This window comes from Bicyclus anynana, chromosome 15 (genome assembly GCF_947172395.1).
Source record: "Bicyclus anynana chromosome 15, ilBicAnyn1.1, whole genome shotgun sequence".
NCBI classification, from domain to species: Eukaryota; Metazoa; Arthropoda; class Insecta; order Lepidoptera; family Nymphalidae; genus Bicyclus; species Bicyclus anynana.
The window spans coordinates 6210166-6225364 of NC_069097.1; the positions used below are offsets into that span (position 1 = coordinate 6210166).

The following is a 15199-nucleotide window of genomic DNA, read 5'->3' on the forward strand; positions in this document are numbered from 1 at the left end:
TTATGAAGTAAAATCTCATATTTTTCTGTCTTCATTGCACTTACTTTTTCACCCTTTTCGCCTTTAGTCGCTTGCATACGAGCTGGAACAATGTTACGATTTAACTAATTGATTTCATCGTGGTGATTATTGTGAGATGATTATAAATTTCGTACCTACCGGCTGTTAGGAATTCAGATTCGTCTGCATTGAGCGCTCCTATTGGAGAGCCTGGTGGACCGGGTAGACCTTGTTCACCTGAAATTTAGAAGAATGTCGAACTAAATACTGCACAAACAACGTTTTTTGATATCATCATCGAAGTGGATTGGTTTACCTTTTTCTCCCTTTTCTCCCAATCTCCCGTTGGCTCCAGGTAGCCCAGGTCGACCATCAAGTCCAGGAGTGCCATATTCACCTTTTACCCCTCGGTCACCTTTAGGCCCTGTGTGACCCTGAAATTGAACGAGCGAAGTATATTTAAAACGCTATTTTTTCTGTCAGGAATATTGATATTTTTAAAATGTGACGACTTTTTGATAGGGTACAAATTACTAAACATTAAACAAGGCTATAGACAACAACACACAAATGATTGTTGCCTGTTTGAACATTAAAAATCGTTTTACAATAATTATGCCAATTATGCGAATCACACAAAATAAGATGATGGTAAAAAGTAACGCAATCAAAAATACATTAAGCTCGTGAAAAAAAACTGTAACAAATGATAATATAGCATTGATGTGTTGACTTACACGGTCCCCTTTTGGTCCAGTTTGCCCCGGATAACCTCTTTCTCCTTTATGACCAGGAAAGCCACGTTCTCCTTGCAATCCAATAGGGCCTGGCTGGCCAGCGTCCCCTTTTGGCCCCGGAGCCCCTGGTCTGCCAATAGCACCTCCGTAGGATCCCAATAATGATTCCTACAAAGTTCGGTATTATTTGATCTTATATAAGTAAAGTATAAAAACTTAGCTTTGGGAGAAGTTATAACCATTATTATTTATTATTTAAATAATAATAATTAGTAAAATATTTATAAACTAGCGGACGCCCGCGACTTCGTCTGCGTAGAATTCTGATTATCACAAATCCCACGGGAATCACGGATTTTTCCGGGATGAAAAGTATATAGTACTATGTGTTAATCCAGAGTGAAATATTTCCATTCCAAATTTCAGTCAAATCGCTTTAGTAGCCGCAGCGTAAAGGAGGAACAAACATACAAACACACAAACACACACACATACACACACACATAAACTCTTGCCTTTACAATATTAGTGTGACAAAGAAGGTTATACTACATCTACAGTGTCTAAAGGCAGTTTTATCTTTAAAGGGTATCCAGAATAGTGATACAGAGACAGTCTCTTATTGTTCAATAGTCCCTAAATGCGCATCAATTAATTATATATAGGTATCACCATACTCTTGGCTTAGTTGGCAGCTTCATACCCCGTAAACTAAGGGAAAGTAATGGTCTAATATCTCTAACACAAGCCAAAGATTAACGCTAATGTTATGTGTTATTATTGAACTTTTTTTGCCACAAACTAGTAAAAAACAACATCACAGCATTTACAATTCTTAGACATTTAACAACAATGGATTTTCCTAGAATGTCCTTTATGTGCATATCTGCATAATGAAGTTTCTGACTTATATGCAGATATTTGTATAAAAAAGTAAGATAAATAGTATTGTTTCAAATTTCCAAGATTACAATCGCGGAAACAATGAAACAGATTGTCAAAATTTTGAATAAATTTCCCGACGAAACAGAAATTATTTTCAGATATGCGCAAACTTTTGGCGACGAAGGCTTTAATAAATTTCCTTATCTCCTCACGCCTTGATGTGTATCTAACAAGAGCAGAATAAAGTTTCACTAAGTTAGTTGTTTGTTATACACCGTCATGACACAATCAATTTCAATATTCATCATCATTCATCATCATCATCATATCAGCCGATGGACGTATACTGCAGGACATAGGCCTTTTGTAGGGACTTCCAAACATCACGATACTGAGCCACCTGCATCCAGCGAATCCCTGCGACTCGCTTGATGTCGTCAGTCCACCTTGTGGGGGGTCGACCAACACTGTGCTTTCAAGTGCGGGATCGCCATTCCAGCACTTTGTATTAATGATATTATTCATAATCATTAAAAGCTTATTTTAACGGTCTACTAAAGGGCCAGGCCTTCTTCCATATAGCAGAGCACAGACACACCACGCTGTTCCTATGCGAGTTGGCGGGCTTTGATCAGAACCGGGATCGACAGCAACGTGCTCTCCGAGGCACGGATGTGTAACGCCACCGAAAAATTTCTTATAGGAAAACTTCAGTAGCTTTTTTAATTTTATTCTTTACAAGTTACCTCTATACTACAATATCACCTATTGGTAAGTGATGGTGCAATATAGGGTGGAAATGGGCTAACTTGTTATGCGAAAGATAAAAATCCACTCCCCTTTCGGTTTCTACACGACGTAGTACCGGAATGCAAAATCGATTGGCTTTCTTTGCCTGTAGGTGGCTAGTTATCGAAGCCTCTCATTAGCCAGACCTGGACCAATTAGGAAGCCTCAATCGGCTTAGCGGGGGATCAAACCCAGGACCTCTGTCTTGTAAATCCACTGCGCTTATCCGTTATCTCATAGCTCGACCCAGGTCCTCGTGGTCCAAAACCAAGGACCAAGGAATCGGTTAATCAATATTGAATATTACCTAATAGAAATTATGTGTCAATTAAATCTTAGGGCCTATGCACACCACGTTTTTTAAACGGGCCGTCGACGCCCGTTTGTAGCGATACAAACGCGATGCTAACGCGTGTATTAATACAAACGACAACAAATTGCTCTGTATAGGATAAAAGCGCAACGTCGACAAACGTTTCTTAAACGCGCGTTAAAAAAACGTGGTAGCCCTTAATTATTATCTAAGAAATAAAAAAAATAAAAAAATCTAAACGTTAAAATTAGTAAAAACTATTATAGCAGTGAGGAAAGGTGTTCGTTTAGAAGGATTACTCACGATTCACACTTAGGATTATCTCATTACTCACGGATTAAGCTAACGCAGGTAAAACATGTCAAACTATGAATAAGTCTTACCTTGTATATTTGCCTAGGCTTCCAGTTAGACTGCATAACAACAAAAAATATGAAAATTATTAACTAAATTGGGACACATTATGATCGTAAGCTTACTTATTAGTACACATAATTCTGCTTCTTAGAAGAATGTGCAATTTCTGAATCTGAGAGATAAAAGCGCATAATTAACAGTCCTGAGCCTGTAGTTAAGTGGCACGTCGACTCTTTTTCTACAATCGCAAACGCTTCGAATTTCAAAAATGTATAGAAGTAACATTTGCTATCGACAGGTCACGTGATCAAGTTGTCGATCGGATCTGTCATTCCCATACATTTTTATAGTTTTAGCGTTAGTGTTTGTAGAAAGAGAATCGACGTATCACTTGGCTACAGCCCCCGGATTTGCCTATATGCTATTTAAATTGCTTAGAGCATCCTGATTATGAGGTCACCAGAAACGACCGAGAAAAAAACGAGCACACGAAAACTAACGCAATTTTAAAATACGCGTTTTTTTAAAAATAATTCTTTGTAAAGTCCTTTTCATGAAAGAAGTCCCCCAAATGCTAATGTCGTAATGGCGCACAATGTTATTTGGTAATGGCGGTCTTATTGTCATTCGTGTAAGGCGCTGTCAACTTTAGTTCAGGTTTTAGCCGCGGGACATCTTTTATAAAAAAGACTCTAGGTTAACAAAGTCCACAGGGTTGGTTGCTTAGGGCATTAAGTTACTTTAATCCAGCACTGATAAATTATTAGTAAAATACCTAAATTTCCAACATTGTTAATTAAGTGCGTAATCAATATTGTATATCCTGGTGATTGGTGATAGGATAAACTTGCTGATATCAATCGTTAACAACAGATATCCTGACATAATCGGCTTTCGTTATAATTATTTAATTATTTTTCACATGTTATCGAAATATTATATTACCTACTCTTAAAATGTAAGCTAAAATGTAAGCTAAAATGCAAGTCATTATTCATTGCAAAAATTTAAGAACTGAAGATTACATATCTTGTGTTCCAACAATGAGCAGTTTTCAGATATAAATCCCAAAATGCGGTAGACTCTATTAAAGCTGCAATGAACTTGTATGTATGAACTGTAGCGCTATTCTGTAACGATGTTCTTGTATCTCAGTATTGCGATTTTCACATTCGTCTTTATCTCTCTCTGTCTAACACTAAAGTATAGAAAGAGATAGATAGAGGTGAATTCAAATCTCGCTCTTGCGAGTTATACAAAACATCGGTAACCAAAAGTTGGAAACATCCTACATAGGTTAAATCACCTGTCATGTTTATTTTAAGCGAGGATTTTTATTTCTTTTGTGAGAAATTTAAAATCTGGGGCTTGGGCCTCTTTACTATTTTTGATACAGGGCCCTTCCAAGGCACGCTACGCCACTGATTTGACACTAAGTACGGTGGCCAATAATAAAGTTGGGACTGTGGTGGTATCGCAAGATAGAAGGTTTGACCTTCAACAGTCCTTATATCTGGACCTATTTTTTGGTAATATGAAAAATCATGTTGCCAGTCACTTGGCAACAAATCTTTTTAATATTTACAAGTTAAGCCTTGATTACAATCTCACCTCATGGTATGTGATACTACAATCTAAGATGGAAGCGGGCTAACTTGTAAGAAGTAGGATGAAAATCCACACTCCTTTCGGTTTCTACACGACATCGTATCGGAACGCTAAATCGCTTGGCGGCACGTCTTACTTACTTCAAAGTTACTGTAGTCTGATGTTCCTGGAGGTCCTGGTGGTCCGGCTGGCCCCGTGCTTCCTGGTCGCCCGTCAACACCCGGTTCACCCTTTGGACCGGGTTGACCTTCCGGTCCACGAGGTCCGTCGGCACCTCTGTCTCCTTTTTCACCTCTTAACCCGATTGGTCCACGTTCCCCTGGCATTCCTGGTTGACCCTGTTATAAATTAAATTACTCAAGATTAACTTTATCTGGAGATTTAGATATAAAAGTATTTAGGGTTTTCTTTTTGAAAAAATAAGAAATCTTCATCGTAATGGTAAGTGATGCAATCTAATCTGGACCTACCGATCTGCTCAAAACTGATTTGATTGAACTGATCAGATCAAAACCTCACTCAAACTAGGTTAAATTGCTTCAATAATGACATCATTATGAACAATAACGTAATGTATTTGTGAGGATGGATTGTTTATTGTAAAATAACTCAAGTTCAAGTTAGTGACAGGACACCCAAAGTTGCTTCGTAACTATTAGAAAATGGTAATAGTTTTAAAATCTTCCTTTAGTATGTAAAAGCCAAAAATAAATTCTATTGTAAATTCATAATATTAGAAAATGTTTAATTTGTCAAGCGCTTGCAAATTTAATACTTTGGAGCTTTTAGATTTTATGGAAGCTGTTCAAGGGTTAGTCAGCTTTTCGCCGAAAATTATTTTTTCGTGTTAATAGCTGATATTGGGCTTATTTGAATGGCCCACCTATAGGGTCCGGCGATCCTCCTTTTATTGGGAGGTAGGAGAGGGGATTTGCAGTTTAACCCACTATGCTGCTCTAACGCGGGGTAGCGGGCGTAATTTAATAATATTTCATACTGTAACGATTTGGATCAGATGATAATGACCAATAGATTTCCAAGGCTATACCCCTGATAGCAATACTTCCCAACTCCAGGCTTTAGTAAAGATTCGAACCCAGAATCTCATAACAATATGTCTATTAGAGTGTAGACCTGGGAAAATGCATACCGCAATTCCAGGTGCCCCAGTTCTTCCATCAGCTCCGACTTGGCCAGGTGGTCCGGGTGGACCTTGTAGTTCTGGATTGGTTTGCAGAAGAGATAGGATGACGCTGGAGTTGCAACCGCAGTGACCCACCGACGAGTAGTTCTCACCGAAGATTTGCTGCGAGTATACGGAGAAAAGATAAATACGTAATGTTGTAAAGTACCTATTAATGGATTTTTACTGATTTTTTATACAGACATTTCTTTTTTTCTTTTTTTTAAAAAGAATATTTTTTTTATAAGAATCGGGAAAGGAGTGGGTACGACAATAGACCAACGAGGCGGGGATCGAATACAATTCTACGAATTTACTTTAATTCTTTCGAAATAATATTCATTCTCTACACAAATTAAATGCAACAATAATATGGATAATATTGGCGGATTGATGACGTTTTCAATACAGTAGACGATTTGACGTTTGCTGTCAATTGTCATGTCATAGTTGCTTGGGCGCCATCTTGAAATAACTCAAAAACTTGGGTTTTAATTTTATTTATTTCTTTTTATTTAGTTAGATTTATTCACTTGTTTAGATTTTAATAAAATCCTTGTATTTTTTAAATTTTAATGGTACGGGGTACAAGAGTGGACTTGAAATGGACCATGTCCTTTGAAAATCTCTTTCTCTATATAGTTTTGTAGCTAGCTACCATATAGCTAATTTCTTTTTTAGTTATAGTTTTTTCATGTATAGTTAGTAATAATACTAAACTGGTAAACTGACAAAGTTAATGTACGTTGCTAATATAATACTTCTTATCCTTAATTCCAGCGTTTGTGTTTCCTGACACTTATAAATTAATCATCTTCAAAGCAAGAGAGAATAGGCATCTCCTAGGTACAGCTCGTGAGAATTAACTTAACATGTGGCTCGAATGATGTTTCTGCTGTTTGGTTGCCAGGTGTCAAGTTAATGTGCACGAGTTATAAACGCGCTCCAATTTAGACCGCATCAATGCTTTCCGTTAGGCTAAATTGTAGTAAACCGCAAGTCTATATTGCATAAAAAAATAATATTAAGAACTGTGAGTAATAATAATAATTATTATTATTTTAACTAACCTTGACAACATTCCTCTGTATGCAAAAAAATATTAAATTTTATTTCAAAAAATTTGATATTCAGTAGGTATTACATACCTAATAATATTATGTACAATGGAAACATTAAATATTTTTCGAGGGATTTGTCCCCCTTTCTCTGAAAAAGTGCATAATTACTTAAATAACAAAAATCGGATCAGCATATTTTGGGAAAAATGCGGATATATTTGCAATATAATTAATTCTATTAGACTACAATCCCTTGAACAAAAATTACATGTGAAACGAACCCACATGAATAACGCTTAGGCTGTTACTATATCAGAAAATAACTCTGAGCACTATGCCAGCCGTCATTTCTGGGCGGTACAGGTGAGTACACGAGTGAAGAGTAAGGCTTGCGACCCTTATATTTCGACTCCTGCGCTGGAAATATGTACGGCGTTTACGGGTAAAATATCTGTATATGTGTACAAAAGGAATTGCACAAACACCGTAGGTACAATAATAAATGACCTATTTTGCTTCTGCTATTAAAATTTGTTTTGACTTCCGGCACCAGCATTTTATTACGGCAATAAGATTTTCGACATTTATTTTTAATCATCTTTAATTATTTTTAATCATCATTTCATATTTTGTATGCACGTCGTGTTATACCTACGTACCTACATACAAATTTGTTATTACATAAAGTACGTTTAAAATTGTGTTTTGAACGGTTATTCCAATTTTCAGCTTTATGGGAGTTAATGAACCTAATAAATGAAATTAGTTACATTTAGAGAATATATTTCTGAATGAAAAAAATGTTAGAAGAATACTTTGCAAGCGAACGCCATTGCAAATTCCAGAGGGATTTCAAGTAATGAACTTAGGAGCTCCATTGTCGTTATTGGAAAGGACCATAACGTGTAGAACATGCCAACTACCGTCATTACGCTCTGACAAAAACCATCGAAGAGCAAATGAATCGATTGCCTCAGTTGGAACATTGGAGTGGTGCCAAGCGCATAGTAAACTAAGTTATGATCGCACCAATTTAGTGAACCACAGTTGCCTCCGTAGGGAAGTAACGCACAGGAAATTGTTGTATCCAAAAGGTCAATTCAGTCATTTTTATTTTTTACTACCGGATGCCCGCGACTTCGTCCGCGTGAAACTCGATGTAAACTTTCAACTACCCCTACCCTACCCCTACCCTACTCCTACCCTACCCCTACCCTACCCCTAATCTACCCCTACCCTACCCCTACCCTACCCTACCCCTACCCTACCCCTACCCTACCCCTACCCTACCCCTACCCTACCCCTACCCTACCCCTACCCTACCACTACCCTACCCCTACCCCGTTTTCTAATTATTATTAATATGAACTTTATACAATAACAATAAAGCTCAAATTGACTACGTTTTAGTTACAAATCATTTGTATGGGAAAAAGAAAAGGGCTATTTTTAGGGTTTTTCCAGCAATAATTCTAATTTTTCTCGCCGTAAAAACCATCCTTAAACTTCAACGAACATTTAAAAAAAAGATTTGGCCAAATTGGTCCAGGCGTTGTTGAGTTATGCGCTTACCAACACATTTTGCGATTCATTTTTATATTATAGATTGGCAGAAAAAGCAATGCAATAAAAAACAACACTTTGTAAAAAAAACAATTCTCGCAATCAGTTATTCTAACGTAAAAATGTTGTGAGATCCATGTAATACCGAGTCGATTACTTTATTATGTCCATAATTAAGGAATTGTTTAGAAGATAGAAGGGAACTTCTGTTTCAAGTTATTACGTAATTAGCTAACCTAACAACATCTTAAAGTGACCTTATCAATACTAAATTTTTTTTATATATTAAATTAATAGATTGCCTTTCATTCATTCGCTTTCATTCATTTACTGCAAATGTAACTTTGTAAACCTATATATATATATGGGATTACAAAGTTATTTATGCAGTTTCTGTATACAGATAACTGTATAGAAATTTCATTTTTTTTAAATTTTTCCTTGATTAATACACTAACAAGTTTCTACGTCTGCTGGAAGTGCCTTAGAATTTTGATGAACGGTCAGTCAGTGAGTGACAAAATTAGCAAAATTAGGAAACTTTGACTAGTTATAATTCTTAAACTACTTGTTTGAATTCAATGAAATTTGAAATATACCGTGTCTATATAATGCCCGCTTGGCTTGCCCCTTTTTTTTTTGCTCGACTTGCGGGGGCACTGCCGTGCCCCCAGACGTTTTTCCTGACACAGTAATTCTTTGCAGGCCATGCTAGGAACCTGATCAATGCGGGCATGTTGAATCGCATTACACCAGCAACCAACTAGCAACTAACCCTCAAAAATGTGTGCTACCCTTCATACAATAGTTACTCGTAGATACGGCTACTTAGTATCGAGGATTTTAGGTGGAGAGCTTATCGACATTTTTGGGTAGGTATTTGAGGCATGTTGTTACTTTGTCCTGTACGTACGTATCCTATATAGGTATGAGAGGTACAGGACTAATTAATAACTTGCCTCAAACACCAATGTTAATCAGATCTCGGACGTCGTTTCAGATGAAGTTCAAAAAGAGAGTATTTAAATACTACGAATAAACAATTGAGTAATGTTATTTATATATTTCTAACCTTTTTTAACCAGAAAGACTGTTTGCTTATTAGCATTAGGTCACACATTGTCTGATTTACTTTAAAAATTAGTGTTTCTTAGACAAATATGTAAATTAAATATTAGCGAGTATTCGATAACTGTGATGTCAGTTAACAAAAACCTGTAGGTAAAGTTACTTACATCATCGCCAGAACCTGACATTTCTGACAGTGCGGAGGTGCCTGGTGGTCCAGGGGCGCCAGGAGGGCCTGGTGGACCTGGCGGACCCCGTATGGACTCTCCTGGTATACCCTGTGAACATACAAGTTTTATGTTTTTTATTTATTACTAACGGGCGCCCGCGACTTTGTCCGCTTGGACATTGATGTAAACTGTCAACCCTATTTCATCCCCTTCTATTTATATTTTCGCATGTCTAATACATTTATATTAAAAAAACCTCATCCCCTTTTTAACCTTTTAGGGGTATAAAAAAAAATATGTATTTTTGGCTTCAGTAAGTATCGATCGAATGCCCTCCAACTAAAATTTTCAAAATATCTTCAATGTAAAGAATATGACTTGTTACAATTTTATTATAAGTATACCTAGATAGATTATGGGTATTATGAATATCGATAATCCTCTTTTTATCCACAATTTTTGTACTTAACATTTATCATCAGTACAATGCAATCGTTAAAAAGATTAATTCTGCACCTATATAATCTACCGTTATATCTGAAATATTTTTCAAAATTCGGGGAAATTCAATAAAAAGCGGAGGAGTATTTACCATAATAAAACTCAGTTTTTATCATTACAATGTAGGTAATTAAATTCCAAAATTTAGTAAAGAAATGACGAGAAAGGAATAAATCCAAATACTGATATAAGTAGGTACTAAAGGTAATAAATAATAAACATTTTATTTCAGTTATTGGTTATTATGGTTATTGAAGTCTAACTGACGCCGCGCGGTTTCACCCACGAAACCCGTTCCCGTAGTAATACGAGGATAATATAATATAGCCTAAAGCCTTCCTCGATAAATGGGCTATCTAACACTGAAAGAATTTTTCAAATCGGACCACTTTAGTTCCTGAGGTTAGCGCATTCAATCAAACAAACTCTTCAGCTTTATAATATTATTATAGAAGATTTATGCTAAAAGTTACATTTTGGGCAATTTATGGTCCAAAATAATTAAAATTAAATTGCATTCGGTAAATGCATAGTGTATAATGGTGATGAAATAATTATAAAACTACTGTTTTGCTTTTATGATGTCTAGTAATAGAAATTTAATTAGATAAAATTTCAGTAATTAATATAATACTCTCTATCAGACCATAGGCATATAAAGGGTCCAGTGCCCGCCCTAGAATTCTGGGCTACTGATTTAAAATTCTATGATGGACGGCAAAATACAAAATATACAAAGAAAAATCAATAAAATCAGTAGACCCGTTTCAGAGGTCAGCGTCCACAAACATTGTAAACGTCTCTATTGAGTGTCGACTCTGCTCAGCGGCATATCAGGGGGCAGGCCCACTTTAGGAAACAATTCTAGATACGCCAATGTATCGGACATGATCTATACTAATGTTATAAAGCTGAATAGTTCGTTTGTTTGTTTGAACGCGTTAATCTCAGGAACTACAGGCCCGATATGAAAAATTATTGCAGTGTTAGATAGCCCATTTCTTGAGGAAGGCTATCTATATATTACCCCCTTATTTATTCGGGAACGGGAACCACGCGGGTGAAACCGACAGCGACAGCTAGTATCAAATAGAAATCACCTGTAATCACACTTTATTACATAAAGCGCCTGCTAGATAATATCAGCAATGTTAAACTCAATCATGCCACAAACCAATTCGAGTAGGCTTCGCACGAGTACCATCAGGCACGGATGATCAAAACAGTGTTAAGTGCTGTATAATGACTCTATATCATGGTACGGGCGTTGATCTTGTTTACAGCTGCACGACACGCATACGACACGATATTTTTGTATTATTACTACATAAGCTGGACACTCACCATCCAATAAGCCCACATACATGTAGTGCGGCTTGAGCTCTGATAAAATCGTGTATTGGTCACGTTATGCATAAAATCATGCAGATCGCGACCTATACGTGTTTCCGCTTATCGGACCGTGGGTTGCTAGCATAACTTAACTTTAATTCATAAACCAGAGCAATGCTAGTTATAAGTATCGGTTTACCAGTTTATACCATGGACTTAAGAGTCGGTACGGAGTACATTATACATATCTGCTCTGTTCTGATGGGAAATAAATATTCTACCCATTGGTATGGAATTTTTCTATTCGCAAAACCAGTGTAAAGTTAAAAAAAATCTGGACTGAAATTTTCAAGGCAACCCATAGACAATATTTAAACACAAATTCTAAAATTATACAAATTCTAAATAATCTCCAATATCTCCAACATGACGTTAATTTTAAAGCCCTGTAGTATCTTACTTATTTATTTCTAAATAATTATTATTGACCGTACGTTATAATAATTCAACATTAAAAGTTACCTTAATCAAAAAAATAATATCTGCTATAACGCAACTAAAATCACAATCTCATTAATAGGGTATCAATAAAAAATATCATTAGTCATTTGAAATATTTTTTCATTTCAAACGATTAATGGTAAATGCTTTCTTCTTTTTTTTTTCTTTTTCATTTCTTGTTACCAAATATGTTATTTCCAGGAAGTGATATGATGAGTGGAATTCCTAAACGGTGTGGAGGCGCCCCCAGGGGATCACTGCTGAGTGTCGAATTTAAACTTTATGCGTTTAGGAATTTGACACTCAGCTGGTGAGACCCTGCAACGTCTATGAATTCCACTGTTAAGTCAGCCATTGACGGTTAATTATTCTAACGTTTCATAAGTCGAGCATTTCACGCGAAGACGTTTCATAAGTCGAGCCGTCGTGCACGCAGTGACCAATACACGATCAGTTACAGTCGTAGGTGCTGCAGAAACGTGAGACTAATTGATCGTCAATGGCGTGCATGACTTTACGATTGGAACCTCGAGCTTTAGGAACGAATCGCCAAGTCGTTTACGTTCCGTAAAGCCTAAAAACTTCCAGTAGGCGGCGCTACAGACAATAAATCGAGTGGCAAAACAATGGAGGCAGCTCTTTGTGTGAAAACTGCGAATTTTGCGTTCCAATCCCACATGTTTGTTAACCGGCGAACGAACACGTATCTTTTTTTTTTCATTGTGTAAGGTTTTATTTGCCCACGGATTAATTCACATTCAAACAGAGTTTTCATAAAGTGGTCTTAATTCTTCACACATTTATGAACCCATTCGGATTTTTCGTCATACGTTTGTATAATGTAAATGTAAACACTCAAAAAACTAATTTTGTGGAAGTTCATTATGAATAGGGAATAATTTATTTATTTTGATATTCTCCGCAAGTTTCATTTATTACAGAAAGCTTCGCAATGGCCATTTTTCTTTAAAGTTCTATAATTATAATTGAATTTACGGAGGATAATGCATGAAACTGAGTGAGAGGGTTCTTAATCTGGTCAGTGCGCTTTTCTTTTTCTTTTTCTTAGTTTTAAGTTTTAATGAACATTTCATTTAGGTAGGGTGGTAACTAGCCACGGCTGAAACCTCCCACAATCTAGACTTGGACCAATTAAGAAAACCTCAATCAGCCCAGCCGGGGATCGAACCCAGGACCTCCGTCTTGTAAATTCACACGCATACCACTGCGCCACGGAGGCTGTCAACTTGTAACATAAAAGAAAATTCAAAAGAAAATCTATGATATCTTGCCCTTGGTCCTCTTTCTCCCTTTTCCCCTCTAAGCCGCAGCGGATATCCTGAAAAACAAAAAGACAATAATGACTTACTAATACAAAATCTTAAATTAAAAGTCTTAACAGAATTCATATTGAAATCATTATGTAATCAATATGTAAAATACATTTCAATCCTAAAAGATCTACATCATTATAGGTAGGTAAAATAAAGAGTCATCATTATTAGCAACCTATTTTCGGCTCACTGTTAAACACGAGTCTCCTCTCAGAATGAGAGGGGGGGGGGGGTGTGGGATAAAGAGTTGCGTGTATTTAACACGAGTTATCTACAGTTTAACGCAGTAGCTAAAATACAATAAGGGCTAAGTTACACAATGCCACAAGCTACCAATATTTTTATTTACTAGTCTCCTAATACAAGGAAATTGTGGATGTATCCTGCCATCTTCTCTAAATCTTCATTTTTCTTCTTTACTGTGTGTAAATAACAACTGTATGAGTTTCGATTTTCTATTTTTATTACGAGTATGAATTTCTATTTTTATTGAGTCTCTCTCTCAGAAGCAATAGATTGTGCCCTGTCTGCATTTATAAGCGTATTTTCTAAATTCTTGGGGATAATGTGAGAAATCATATCATATATAGTTGGCAACCGTATATACTTATGGTAAGAGTAGGTATGGTGGACAAACTCAGCTCTTATAAAATTACAAATTACAGAGTTCTGGTCATCTGGCTTTTAGAATGCGAATTCTGACGAGATGAGAATACGAGAACTTGTAACTTAACCCTGTGTAACTTATCTCTTAAGACGTAAACAAAAAGTTGTTAATAGCTTGGTACGGTTCATAAATCACGGCTAATTACGTAATGTAAAGCATACAACCGGAGGTTGTATGCTTGTATGTTGTCAGGATCTAATTAGGTGCGTAATGTAAGCACACAACCTCCAGCGTAGTCAACCATTCTTACCCATACGAGCATGGGCTGACTACCAACACTTATAAAATGACAGAGTTCCAGCCATCACTCTCAGAATAGGAATTCTGATGAGATGAGAATACGAGAAACCTGTGTAACTTAGCCCTTAAGATGTAAACAGAAAGTTGTTAATAGCATAGTTGGGTTCATAAGTCACGCCGTAATTACGTATCGTAAAGTAAACAGTCGTTAATCCGGGCAAACACAGTAACCGCACGCTCTCTCGTCTTTGGTACAGACCCTCGTAATAAGTTTTTGATATATCTTAGGTATAGTGCTGTGTAGTGAACAGTAGTTTATTGTGTTTACAGACTAAAAATAAGTATTTCTTTACGTTATTGTGATTATTTATAGTGCGTGCCAAACTTTGAGTCCGCTCTGAAGAAATGTCGTTGACTCATCTTATTCTTAACCCTCATTCGCACGAGATTTTTTTTAACGGACGTTAAAAAAGCGTTCAAATACAACAAAAGCTTTTCCAAAACAGCGTTTTTAAAACACGATGCTTTTTTATCGAGCAGTGTTGCTATATTAATTTTGGGCGTTGGAAATAGACCTTCATTCAACTACATAATATAAGCTATACCCGCTGCGTTTTAACGCGTCTTTTTTTTAACTCTCGTGGGAATTTATAGGTTAGAGCCACAACGCTCAGTATGACTCGTGGAAGTTTTCAATATTTTCATACTGTTACTATCGCGTTAACGTAAACGTAAATTTATATGGAATTGAAACAGTTGTACAATAGTGCCACTAGATGGCGCTGTTACAATTCCTTAGAAATTCGCGTTTACGTTTACGCGATAATAACAGTATCAAACTGCCACTAGGCCCTCAGCTGCTGTATTGTTGGTAAGTCTTAATGAGCATG

The 15199-nt window shown here is 36.4% G+C and overlaps 1 protein-coding gene across 2 annotated transcripts in view; it reads right to left on the reverse strand.

The window, feature by feature from the left end:
- Positions 1 to 15199, reverse strand: part of LOC112044711 (collagen alpha-1(XV) chain) — a 231299-nt gene that overhangs the window by 11633 nt on the left and 204467 nt on the right. For both annotated transcript variants that reach the window (XM_052885828.1, XM_052885827.1), the window contains 8 exons: positions 13361 to 13407; positions 9732 to 9842; positions 5840 to 5995; positions 4830 to 5027; positions 738 to 905; positions 317 to 434; positions 160 to 237; positions 45 to 82 (listed from right to left, as the gene is read on the reverse strand). In XM_052885828.1, the coding sequence (XP_052741788.1) occupies positions 45 to 82; positions 160 to 237; positions 317 to 434; positions 738 to 905; positions 4830 to 5027; positions 5840 to 5995; positions 9732 to 9842; positions 13361 to 13407 (914 nt within the window). The remainder of the gene's footprint in view (positions 1 to 44; positions 83 to 159; positions 238 to 316; positions 435 to 737; positions 906 to 4829; positions 5028 to 5839; positions 5996 to 9731; positions 9843 to 13360; positions 13408 to 15199) is intronic.